We start from the raw sequence: 13,957 nt of genomic DNA, 5'->3' as shown, positions 1-13,957 counted from the left end.
AGGGGAGAAGAGCAATGGCTCGAGGACAAAGGAAAGCATGAGGGTCCAGGAGTCACAAATCACAGCAGAGCATCACCCACCACCTGTCAAACATCATCTAGCTCCAACTCAAATGCCAAAAAGCTAGTACAAACATGCTAGCAAAATGCTGTGCATAGAAAACTAAAGGAAATAAAGACTCACAAAGGAACCAAAGCAAAAATCCAGCTAAATAATGATCAGATTTTAACACTTCCAATCAATACATTTTTTAAATATAACATTAAAAAATTTTTTTTAACCTAGAAGAAGAATCAGGCAGGACTCTGGACACTAAAGAATTCATAAAATTACAATGTGAAAGGTCAGATATTTTGAATTACAAAATGTTGATAAAGTCTGAGCCAGTATCGCAAATGGCACTGCAGTGAAATGAAGGTATTAACAAAAACTGGCCTTGTTGATGGAGAAACATTAGAAGGGACATCTAAAGCCACACCTGATAAGGAGGTATCAGACAACGGAGAAATGCTAAGAATGCAGCTCCCGGCAAGTGCAACAAGAGCCAAGGCCCCCAGCACCTTCCCAGGAGAGAGTCTTGGTAAAAAACACGGCAGTTGTAAGAGGGACACACGAAACAAGGAGTGACAGGCACAAAGTCTGCAGTATCTGAGTCAGGGGGCGAAGAGAGTTCAGGTGAATCGAAGGCCTCAGGGCCACGCGGGCCTGGGATGACAGCGCGCCACAGTCTGGCACGGGGAAGGGTTTGGCCCCACTGTCAACATGCTGCGATCCTGATGATGACCCCAAACCAGGCTCTGAGACACTGGAAGACAGCTCGAGAGGGGATCACACGTCCAGGTCTCACTTGATGAAACCTTGGCGCCTACCACGCCCCAGGTGCAAAGCCAGGCCAGGAGAGGCGTCAGTGAGCCGGAAGGAAAGGCCCGCGTCCTCATGGAGCTCACAGCTCAGTGAGGCAAAGAGAAGTCAGCAGGCAGTCGAAACACAGTGCAGCAAACATCACCGTAGGGGAAGTACAGGGAGTGTCCAGGAGGGACACTGGACGGAGGCTCTGATGAAGCAAAGACTGGCCAACAACCTAGCCAGTGCTACGAGAACACAGAGGATGCTAGGCTTTGGACGGATTAAGAAGTACGAGATGCGAGCTTTATTTCCACCAGTTGAAAAGGAAGTGCCCTCACCCTAGCAGTGAGGGAAAGACAGGTGATATATAAGATCCTCACTCCCCTGAACCCAGGGGAGTGAGTGCCCAGCAGAGAACTGGCCAGTGTGGGGCGTGAGGACACTGCCAGAGGCTGGGAAAGCGCCACGGAAGGGACAAGAAAACAGCACACAGCACTCACCCGGGGCCGGGCAGTTCTGGCCCCGCCGGCCGTCCTCAGAGAACAGGTAGCTCATGAGCAGCAGGTAGAATGCTCAGAGGGCCTTTCCTCAGGGGTGGGGAAGAGTTAGTTTTGGATGGAGCACTTCTCTGGACCCGCATAACAAATCATAAAAGCAAGGCCAGAAAGGGACAAACTGTTTCTAAGTAACTTAACTCATCCCAGAACAAAGCTCAGGGGTATTTACGTGAATGCAAAAAGGCCCATCACCCAACCGTGTAAAACCCACCATCTCTAGCACCCAAACGAAGATGACTGCACCTGCAAAGCAGCAGGAAAACGGACTCATCGTGGGAATAACCGTCTACGGGAGCTGACCTGTGGTGGGCACAGATGCTGAGGTTACAGACGAGGACTTTAAAACAGTCCTTCTACTTGGATCCAATATGTTAAACATTACGGAGAGACATGGATGGCATAAAAAAGATCCAAAGTGAATTTCTAGAAGTGAAAACTGTAATGTTTAATATGAAAAGACACTCAGTGGGATTAACAATAGATCGGACATGAAAAAAGAAAAGATTAGTTAACTACAAGATACACTAACAGAAACTATCCAAATTGAAACAGGAAAAAAAATCCAAGGACAAGGAGAAAAATGAGTTTCAGGGAGCTATGGGACAAACACAGGTGACCTAATGTACGTAACCGTAAGTGGAGTTCCCAAAGGAGAGGCGACACAAGGAGGAACACAAAAAGTATGTGAATAAATACTTGCCAGTAACTTTCCAAATGTGATTAAAACTATAAACCCACAGATCCAAGAAACTCAAACATAGAAACAAAAAAATTATGCCAAGGTACATCATAATCAAATTTCTCAAAAGTAAGAAAGTGCTTAAGAGAAAAAGCTAAAAACAGCCTGAAAAAAAAAAAGACACAGATAGAGAAATGAAGATAATGGTGACAGTAGATTTCTTATCGGAAACAGTGTGAGAAGAGGGTAAAGTAACACCTTCAAATACTGAGGAAAAAAACTTCAACTGAGAATTTTATACCTCACAAAAAAACCATTTAAAAACAAAAGGGAAATAAAGACATTTTCAGGCCTACAGAAGCTGGAAGAATTCATCAACAGCAGACCCACCTGTAAGAAGTGTTGAGAGGTTTCCTTTAGGCAGAAGGAAAGTGATGCCAACCAGAAACCTGGATGTAGATGAGCAGGGAGGAGCCCTGAAACTTTACACGGGTAAACATTCAAGGTTTCTCTTGTTATTCACATCTGTTTAAGAGATATGGACTATTTAAGCAAAACTAAATACATTGCGGAGTTTGTAGCTGAAGCATAAAGTAAAATAAAAGACGATAATAACATAAAAGCCAGGAGAACAGAAACGGAACATTATTGGGAGCTGCTGTACTGTGTGTGGAATGACAGGACTACTGAAGAGAGACTGTGAACTAAAGATGTCCACTGTAGACCCTAAACTAGCCACTAAGACAACAGCACAAAGTGTTACAGCCAATATATCAAAAGAGAGAAAAGAGAATCTAAAAACTGAATCCAAAAGCAGACAGAAAAAGAGGCAAAGGGGAACAAAGAACAACTGGGATAGATACAAAGCAAACAGCAAGATCGCAGACAAAGCTGACCGTGTAAGTACTCACATCACACGCAGACGGACTGAACGTCCCAAGTGAAAGGCTGACACCAGAATGAACAAAAAAGCAAGACCAACTTCCTACGTAAATGCACTTTGCATGTAATGAGAACAACTGTTTAAAATTACAAGGATGGAAAAATGCCGTGCTAACACTAGCTAAAAGAAAACTGCAGTGGCTATTATAACTTTAATATTAAATCATATTTTTATTATTTTTGCAATCATCTCCATCCTGGATGCCTGAACCACAGTTACTCCATTTTGATTTTTAAGTGCATTCTATCCTCTAGGCTAAAACAGATGAACAACCCATGTGTGACAGGCCGTAAGACAGGCTGTCCACTGACATCAGGAACGAAGAAAGATTTCAAATCAATAAACTCAGTTTCGATTGGATTACCACAGTCTGCTGATTCTTATTTTGTAGTTGGCTTTATTCCTTTGATATCTATGTAAGTTTAAAAAGCTAAAGCTCTAATCTGTTCTTAGAAACAGTAATTAGCACACATATGTAAACTAAAACAAATGTGCTGTATATTGCATGTATGTATTTACATGCAGTATAACGTGTATGTGCAGTTGAACTGCAATAATTCTACCTAAGAAAGCTGGAAAAGGAGAAAAAAATAAACTCAGTTTCCACCTTAAGAAATTAGACAAGGGAGAGCAAATTAAGCACAAAGTGAGCAGAAGGAAGAAAACGAGAGACGTCCAATCACAAGTCAGTGAAATGAAAAACAAAGACAACAGGGAAAATCGACGCAACCAAAACCTGACCTGGGGAAACAAGTGAAGACACCAATCACTAACACCAGGGTGAGAGGGGCCACACCACTACAGGTTTCACAGACAGCAGAAGAATAAGGGAACATTATAAATTGCTTTATACCAAAGAGTCCAGCAGTTCAGATGAAATAAACGAATTCCCAGAAAGACACAAACCACCAAGGCTCCCCGAAGAGAAACAGACCACACAAATAACCCCGCATCAATGACAGAAATTGAACCTGTAGCTAAATACCTTCCCGCCTAAAACCTCCAGGCCCAGACGATTTCCCTAGTAAGTCCCACCAAACAGTTTTACATAAATCCTTCCAGAAATTGAAGGGGAGGGAATACCTCCCAATTCATTATCTGAGGTTGGCATTATCGAAGTCTGGTCTGTGATACCAAGAGCAAACAAAGACATCACAATAAAATAAAAAAAAACTACTAACCAATATACATCATTAAAACAGATGCAAAGATTCTAGACAAAATTTTAGAAAATTTAATCCAGCAACATATAAAAAGGATAATACATCAATAAAAAATAGGCTTTATTCCAAGAATGAGGTGTTGGCTTAACACTTGAAAATCTATCAGTACAATTCACCACATAATGAATTAAAAAAGAAAAACCAATTAGACAGAATTTAGAGTAAAAAAGAAACCCTCACATTTATGGTGAACTTATTTTTGACAAAAGCGCTAAGGCATTTAAATGAGGGGAAAGGATGGTCTTGGCAACAAATGGTGCTGGAAAAATTGACTATCGATTCACAAAAACATGAATTCAGACACTTGCTTCCAGCCATATAAAAAAATCAGTTAAAAATGGAACATAGATCTAAAAGTAAAACCAGAAACTATAAAACTTCCAGAAGAAAATGGGATGAAGTCTTTGTGACCTTGGCTTAGGCAAAGATTTCCAAGACTCAGTATCAAAAAACACGATCCATAGAAGAACACACTGACAAATCAGAATCTGTTGAAATTTAAGACTCCTGCTCCTTAAAAGATGGTGTTTAAAGAACGAAAAGACACACCGCAGACTTGAAGGAAATATTTCCAAAATATATACCTGAGAAAGGACTTGCATCTAGAATATGTAAAGAACTCTCAAAACTCCGTGATAAGAAAAAAAAAACCCTAAAAATGTGCACGAGATTTGACTAGATGCTCCATTAAACAAGAAAAATGAATGCAAATAAGCACGTGGGAAGATGCCCAACATCACCAGTCCTTAGGGCAATGCAGTCAGAGCCACAGTGAGACACCTATCAGAACGGCTAAGGTGGAAAAGACTGGCTGTACCAAGTGCTGGTGGGGACGTGAAGCAGGTGGGACTCTCAGGTGCTGCTGGCACGAACGGCAAGTGGCACAATCATTTGGAAAACAGTTTCCCAGTTTCTTAAAAATTGAAACATACATATCTACCATTTGACCCAACTGCTCCACTCCCTGGTACTTAGAGAGAGAAAAGAAGTGATATGTCCATATAAGGACTGTGCACGACTGTGCGCAGCAATAACCCTAAGTGGAGACGGCTCAAACACTGAGCAACAAGTGACTGTAAGTATCTTTCTTTCTTATGGGTGAGTTGTGTTCCATTACGTGTATATATGCTGCATCTCCAATATCTATTCAACTATCGATGTGCACTTGGGGTGCTTCCATATCTTGGCAATTATAAATAATGTTGCTGTTAATAGCAGGGTGTATGTATCTTTCTGAATTAATTCTTGTTTTGTGGTTGGCTTTATTCCTTTGATAACTATGTAAGTTTAAAAGCTAAAGCTGTAAACATTCTTAGAAACAATGAGCAGTACATATAAGTAAATTAAAAACTATACATGCATTAAAAAAATGATCTATCAAGCCATGAAAGATATGGAAGAAACTTAAAAGACACTATTAAATGAAAGAAGCCAGTCTGAAAAGGGTACAAACTGTACGATTCCAACCAAAGGACATTCTGGAAAAGGCACAGCTACAGAAACCGTAAAAAGATCGTGGTTTCCAGGGGTTTGGGGAGAGGGAGGGAGGGAGGAATGAACAGATGGAGCACAAGGGATTTTTAGGGCAATGAAATTATTCTATATGATACCATAGTGGTGGCTACATGTCATCATGCATTTGTCAAAACCCACAGAATGTACAACACCAAGAGTGAACCCTCATGTAAACTATGGACTTTGGTTGATAATAATGTGCCCACATTGGTTCATCGATGGTACCAAACATGCCACACTGATGAGGGATGTTGAGGGTAGGGGAGTATATGCATGTGGGTGGGGCGGGCTACGTGCAAACTCTCTGCATTTTCTGCTCAATTCTGTTGTGAGCCTGAAACTTCTCTAAAAGAATAAAGTATATTAAAACAAACAAACAAACAAACAAACAAATTGTGGTACACAGATCCAGTGGGATAGTACTCAGTGATAAAAAGGAATAAACTATTGAACCAGAGAACAACATGGCTGAATCTCAAAATAACGCTGAGTGTTAAGAAACTGGACAAAAAAGGGTACATAACATGTGATTTCATTTATATAAATTTCCAGAAAATGTAAACTAATATATAGTGACAAAAAGCAAGTCAGTAGTTGTGTGAGGTTGTGGGTGAAGGTTGGGGCTGAGGGGGAGGATTACAAAGGGGCACAAGGATACTCTGAGGGGTGACGCATATGTTCACTATCTTGATTGTGTAAAGATGTCATGGTTGTATATATGTCAAAACTCACCAAATTGTTTGCAATATGTGAAGTTCATTGTATGTCAATTATACCTCAATAAAGCTGTTAAAAAAGTTGAGGTTCCTATTTCTGGTTAAGAATAAATCCAGCTCAGGGTGGGAGGGTATAGCTCAGTGGTGGAGCACATGCTTAGCATGCACGAGGTCCTGGGTTCAATCCCCAGTACCGCCACTTAAAAAATGAATAAATAAATAAACCTAATTAAGTCCTCCCACCAAAAAAAAAAAAATCCAGCTCCACTGAATGCAGCTGTAAGAATTGGACAGAATGCACAGGACAACAATTTGAAGACTTGATAAACTAATAAAAGCAGGCAGATTGGAGAGGCTGACCAGGATCTGAAGTGCTACCCAACCGGCAATGAGCTGAGCATTTCTTCCTCTTGGTCCTCCTGCCACTTGGCCCCAGACATGGGGCCAACAGCATGAAGTGTGCAGCAGAACAGAGATACTAAAGCCTCAGATTTCTGGCAGGAAGATCAAAAAAAAGAGAGAGCACCAAAGAAACAGACCTTAAGTAAGAAGACTGCAGAGAGGGAGGAGCTTGGGAAAAGGAGTTAGTTACAAACCGCTGGGCTCAGCTTCAAGCTGCATGCGTGTGGATGTCATCCTAAATGGCATTCCGACGACTCTGAGAACTGTCCTGCTGTGCGCCAGAAACAGATACAACACTAAACTGGTTACACTTCAATTTAAAAAAAGACTCTGAGGACTGAACTAGATAGACCACAACCCAATTCCCAGCCACGGAACTGACTGACCGCCGGGTGGCCACCGTTTGGGAATACCTGAATAGTACTACAGAGGGTCTGAAAACTGAACATGCATTGGAACCAGAGCTCGTGGAGGGAAGGTCACAGCTTGCAACCTGGACCTAACCACTGACTGCCCACCCACTAAAACAAAAATATCAACATTGTAGTGGGATTTCTAAACAACACCCAGATTCTCATAGCACAATATTCCAAATGTTGAGGATACAACCCCAGATTACTGGACACATGAAGAAGCAGGGAAATATCAAATTACACTGGAAAAGACAATCGAAAGATATCAATGACAAGATGATAGAGATGATGATATTATCTGACAAAAACTTTAAAACAGCTACTATAAAAATGCTCCAATATATTTATTATGTGTATTACTGAGACTGGAGTTGAATCAAGTGAATCAACTCTATTCTCACAGTTCTTAAATAAACTATATCCTGTTAATGCTTCATTAAAATGTCAGAATATGGGAAAGACATGAGTCAACCAAAATACAAAAACAGTGTACATTCCCATTATGAGAAATAACCATGAAGCAGAACACAAAAGTGGGTGGTAAGACCTTCAGCAGTCAGCTGGTAACAGTAACCCCCCAGGAGGGCGTGTGTGAGACAGAAACTAGCTTGCTGGAAATGTTGAAAACCGGTTATAATCTGGTCTTTTAAAATATCGATTGAGTGTAGTTTGTATGCTTTAAACCAAAAGACAATTCAAGTCCTAGCCGTTCTATGGCACCACTGTGTACCTGCACAGTGTCTGGTTAAGTGTGTACTGCTGGATTACATGTGAAAAAATGAAAGCACTGAAGTGCTGTAAGAAAAGAGGCAAACGCTGGACGGGACGTGAAGCACACGCCCCCCACAGAGGGCCGGCAGAGTGACACCGACGAGAGTGAAGGGCGAGGTGGCTTGTTTATTCTAAAACAACTTGCAGGGATACAGTGTACAGCGCAGGGAACAGTCAACAACATCGCAGTAACTTTGTATGGTGCATAACGCACAAAAACATCGAATCACTGTCGTACACCTGACACCAATATACTATTGTAACTCAACTCTACTTCAATTAAAAAAAGAGTGAAATGGGACTCTGTCAGATGAAGTGCAGGGATTCCACAAGCTGCTGCTGACAGAAAAGGTAGAAAAATAAAATTCTAATTCTGTAAAATAAAGAATGACAAAGTCATTACACATCTCTGTGTATAAATGTATAGATACATATGGGTCTATGTAAGATTTTGTTACAAGTCTGGAGGAAAATATGAATTTTCTAGGCTGCTAGCATGAGCTACCGACGGCCCTGAGACTGAGGGTACAGGCACAGGTTTGGGTGTGGTGAGGAAGCGTCTACAATAAAAACAACTTGTATGATGTAATCCCATTCGCGCAGAGGTACGTGTGTGGGTGTGCACATGCATGTGCGCATAAAGCAGCAGCGTGGTCACCAAATGCTAGTGATGGTTATCGCTGGGCTGTGGCGTTTCAGTGACTTCTACTTTGTTATTTATATTTTTACTTATTATTTGAATTCTTTAGAACTATTGTATATTATTTGTATAATAAGAAAGCTATTCTAAGTGTAGCAAGCATTGTACACCTTAAAAAGGGGCAGAAGAGAAATGGAGAAAAAGACTTCAGTGTTTTACAAAGGGTTCATCTTTAATATACAGAGAGCTTTTCCATGCCTATTAAAAAATACACATCCTGCAGAGATGTGGGCAAAGCGATGTGAACAGACAATTTGCAGAAGAATGACTCTTACATTGTCAACCTCACTTAATTTTTCAAGGGACAGAAATTTAAAGATCAAGCCAGGAACTCGTAGTCAAAATGAAGACTCCCTGCACTGGCAGAGATGTAGAGAACCGCACATTTCACAAGCTGTTCGATGCGGAAAGTAAAATCTTTTTTTTTCTGGAGGACAATTTAACAACGTAAAGCCTTAAAAATACACATACACTTGGACTCGTAGGTTCCATCTATTTCCACTTATGCCATGGAAATCAACAGGGAAATGAACCAAAAACAGATGGGTCCAAGGATGTTTACGGTACCTCCACACGAAACAGGTAAAACCCAGAACAGCCTAACTGGCCCTCGGCGCGGGCGGCTGTTACGACGGGGCGCAGACCCCCAGGACAGGTGCGGGCCGAACACACACCTCACGTTTATCTCCTCGTTCAAAACGTTCAATCGCAATCAGAAAAGTAAGCACAACCAGAGCACACAGAAAACGTGGGAGGAGGGCTGCCCGCAAACCAGGGCGGAGGCGTTTCTGAAAGAGCGACAGCTCAGCAGGAGCGAGCCCGGCGGTGGGACGGAAGATGGGGACCCCGACCCCGTTCGGCCGAAGCAAGGACCTCCGCAAGCGGCGAGCCTTCCCGCAGGGCCGCTCCGCGGCGCCGGCGGAGCAGCGCCCTCAGGCGGGACGCCCCGCACACGGCCCCCCGAGGCGTGGGCGCGGCCACGCGGGCGCTCAGGGCCCCGAGGGGGGTCCCCCCGCGGGCGCCCCGCTCGCCGTCTCTGTGCGCGTGCGCAGGCGCAGGCGGCCGCCGAGGCCCGCGGCCCCACAAAGGCAAGGGAAGGAGGGCTCGCGTTCTGGTCTATGAACTTCCACCGCCCTTGAATTTCTTCACTAGGAACACGTCCCCATGTGCACGTGTACTACCCAGTGCCGATTTAAATAATTCAGGCATGTAATTCGCACACTTAAGTAATTCAAATATTTAAATCTACAACAGATTCAGGTCAACACTGATGTCTAATGTTAAGACATCTTACATAAAATTTAAAAGTATAAAAGTGTGGTTTCATTTTTATGTAAAAATAGTATTTTATAAATACATGTGCTTAGCAAGAACTCTGGAAGGCTAGACACCGAGCCGCTAACTGCGGTTAACGCTGCCTGGTGGCGCGATCAGTGACTTCTATTAGTTATTTTACATTTCTTTTCTGTACTTAAGGAATTGTTCTGTAATGAGAAATTAGTGACAAGTCGTTTTACTTTAAAAATATAAAGCATTTAAAAAGTTTTAAAGGGGATTGTTTCTTTACTTTTTCTGTTGATTCATCGTTAGTGTAAAGAAATGCAACTGATTTTTGAACGTTAATCTTGTAACCTGCTACCTGGCTGAATTCTTCGATCAGCTCTAGTAGGTTTTGTGTGGACCTTTTAGGGTTTTCTAAATATAGTAACATGTTGTTGGCATACAGTGACACTTTTACCTCTTCTTTTCCAATTTGGATCCTTTTATTGCTCTCTCTTGTCTGATTGCTGTGGCTAGGACTTCCAAGACTATGTTGAATAGGAGTGGTGATAGTGGGCAGCCTCGTCTTGTCCCAGGTTTTAGTGAGAAGCTTTTGATTTTCTCACCGTTGAGTACTATGCTGGCTGTAGGTTTGTCATCTATAGCTTTTATTATGTAGAGATATGTTCCCACTTCACCCACTTTGGTGAGAGTTTTTATCATAAATGGGTGTTGAATTTTATCAAAAGCTTTTTCTGCATCGATTGAGATGATCATGTGGTTTTTGTCCTTTCTCTTGTTGATGTGATGTATCGCATTGATTGATTTGCGTATGTTGAACCACCCTTGTGTCCCTGGGATGAACCCCACTTGGTCAGTTAATTGCGTTAAATGCTTCTGAGGCAGCATCATAAAATTCAGGGGCATTTATAGATTCTCTCATCAGAGGTAGTCTTAACAGCAACAAAGAAATGGAGGTGGCCATCAGAGCACCAGATATTTCAACACATTTCTAGAAGTCCGAAGCCACCTGTCCAGCACAAATCTGAAAACCAAGGTGGCGGGGAACAGGTACCCGTCCCTCCTGCCCTTAGCACCGGAGCGTGCGGCTCTGGGCAGGAAGACGCCCCAGTAAGTCAACACTGTGCAAGTGGGGCCATGTGTCCTGATCCCCTACCAAGTCCCCCAAACATGGGAGGCGCTAAATAAATACTAGCTGAGTCAATAAACAGAGACCCCCCTACAACCGATCAGTATGGGATCCCCTCTTAGGAACAAACCCATGGCTAGGTGACACCTCAGTTCAGACACAGACACGGACACTGAACAGGAGCTGACTTACAGGATGCTTGGCTGACAGCCTCCCGGTCACAGTTCCAGTCTGGTTCCACGTGGAGGAGATGGAGCCCTTCATCAGTTAGAGAGAACCAGTTACACTCCGACAAGGCTGCGCGAGGTCAAGGCACACTGGACTCGTCAGCCTCTCGGCTGCAGCGTGCACCGTTCACTGCTCCACTCCAGAGACCCCTGAGTCACTGCCCTGAGCTCCCAACCCGAACTGTCCTCGGGGTCATAAAACTCCTACGTGTGGTCACGGGTGAAGGAGATTCTCTCCTAGCCCACGCAATAGGACACGTGGGCCAATGCGCCGTGGGCTCAGCATGGACTCAGCGTGGGGCTGCGCATGTTGCCGTGTGGCCTCAGACAAGTCACAGAACACCTCTGACTGCAGACTCCTCATGTATGAACTAAAACAACATCTCCCTAAGCGACTGCTGAAGAGAGATGCAGAAATAGATGTGAAAGCGTGTGGCCAGCAGCAGAGCTGCCACGTAAAAGTGAGATGTTAAGGAATAATGTCAACTTATGCTATAGACCTGAATGATAACAAAATCGTAGTTCATAGTTTTAGGAATATCAGGTTATTTAAAGAAATTCTACATGTGTCTGAACCCATGTGTAAACCATATTCCTGATCAAAATATCTTTTTTTTAGCTTTAGTTACCTTTTTCATGCAAGCAAGTAATCCATCTACAAAAGTTGACTTGATCTTGTGAGCCTGGATTACAAAGACAAAAATAATCACTTTCTTTGTACGAGTTTTTAAATTAGGAGCAAGCATCAACGCAGTGCTTCATGGGGTGCTGGGTGTGTGCCGCTGATGCCACCTCAGACAACTCCAGGAGGCCCTGGAGTGGCCTCAGGTGGTGCCCAGAAATAAATAACAATGACCAACAGACAGAGGTGTCACCCTATCCCTTTTAAAGTCAAAATGAACTTTTTGTTCTGGAATAATTCTTTTCACAGAAAAGTTGCACAGATAAATGGGGAGTTCTCGAATACTCGCCCTCCAGCATGCCCTGAGGGACCCCTTCTCCGTCCATTCTCGGTCCACGCTACCGTCACACCTCTCGAGCTGCCTAGCCCTGACAAGGACAGCAGTCAATCACCACAGTTGCTTATGCGAACAGACCACAGGTGCGTGAACACAGAAACACGAGTAGCTAGAAGAGGACAGAGGACTGTGTCTGGAAGTCAGTAAATACCAATGCGAGACGGCAGAGCGCGGCCTGGCCTAGAAATGGGCAGGGGCTCCTGGGAGAGGCCTCTAAGCTCGGGACTAAGGGCGCCCAGCTCACACTGCGGCCACACGAGGAGGATGCGCTGGATACGTCCTTCTGGATTTCCATTCGTTCTCTTCCATTTGTGACTCCTTTGGTTCACAATGCTGAGCAGGGCAGTTTGTAGACTTGAGTAATAGCATGTCTGGGCACAAGTAAGCAGGGCTAACTCGAGGGCAACCCGAACAAACCCTGTTCCCTTTAGAACACTGTCAGGGCTACTTCAGTGACCATGGATTTGTGAACAGACCCGGTGTCGCGTGGTTCCCCTTCATTACCAACTTACGTACAAAAAAATTAACTTACCTGCCTATATTCCAAAATTATTTTGGGTAATAGATGAAGGTCTTGCAGAGCATTTAACTAAAAAAAAGAATAAATGTCATCAATATAATTCCTTCATTTAATTTTAACATTTGAAACACTTATTTTCAGCTAGAGAAAGCCCTAATAATAAATGGTCTATCTTGAGCATATTTTCCAAAATGAAGACTCATAATAAACTCAGTTTATCAAGTGTCTTAATCTTAATCCCCTGCAAAATCATTATTTTGGGAGATAAAAGTACTCACATGAGCTTGGAAATAAGATTTATTTCCTCTTGAGACTTAGTGAGTAACTCACTAGTGTGGGGACACCCACATCTGAGTCACAATTATCTAGGTGTAAAGTCAGGGAGGTAACACTGGAGTGTGATCATGGGTTTTAAAGTTAATCTTAGGAAGCCAAAATATACATAAGAGAAAGTATAAGATCATATGAACACAGCTTGTTAAATTATCACAAAGTAAGCACCCTTGGGTACTGTCACCCAGAGGGAACACTCCAGTTTCCCAAGCAGGTCTCTGCTTCCCCTGCCACCCTCCCCAGAGGTAACCGCCACCCTGACCTTGACCAGCAAGACCAAGACCACGTTTTCCAGGTTCTGAACCTCCTATCAATGGGACAGGATAGGTACTCTTTGTGTGTGGCTTCTTTTGTTCAACATCATGGTTTTAAGACTGGTCCTTGTTGTGTGAAGCGGTATTTCATTTACTTGCACTGCTGTATGGAATTGTTTTGAACACAGGACAATTATTTATCCATTCTGTCCTTCATGGATATGGGGTTGTTTCCACTTCAGATACATAGATTTTGGTTAACATACATCCACAGTATTTTGGTAATGCATGTCGATGGAATACTACACACCCATAAAAAAGAATAAAATAATGCCATTTACAGCAACATGGATGGACCTGGAGACTGTCATTCTAAGTGAAATAAGCCAGAAAGAGAAAGAAAAATACTCTATGATATCACTTATATGC

General features: G+C 42.9%; 1 protein-coding gene across 3 annotated transcripts in view; it reads right to left on the bottom strand.

Annotated features, from left to right (window-relative positions):
• HAUS3 (HAUS augmin like complex subunit 3) overlaps nt 1–13,957 on the bottom strand; it is a 147,688-nt gene that overhangs the window by 69,631 nt on the left and 64,100 nt on the right. For all 3 annotated transcript variants that reach the window (XM_072948033.1, XM_072947998.1, XM_072948005.1), the window contains 3 exons: nt 12,954–13,010; nt 12,032–12,085; nt 11,368–11,433 (listed from right to left, as the gene is read on the bottom strand). In XM_072948033.1, the coding sequence (XP_072804134.1) occupies nt 11,368–11,433; nt 12,032–12,085; nt 12,954–13,010 (177 nt within the window). The remainder of the gene's footprint in view (nt 1–11,367; nt 11,434–12,031; nt 12,086–12,953; nt 13,011–13,957) is intronic.

The sequence above is a fragment of the Vicugna pacos genome, chromosome 2 (assembly GCF_048564905.1).
Source record: "Vicugna pacos chromosome 2, VicPac4, whole genome shotgun sequence".
In the NCBI taxonomy this organism is placed as follows: domain Eukaryota; kingdom Metazoa; phylum Chordata; class Mammalia; order Artiodactyla; family Camelidae; genus Vicugna; species Vicugna pacos.
This window is presented reverse-complemented; position numbering and strand designations above follow the sequence as displayed.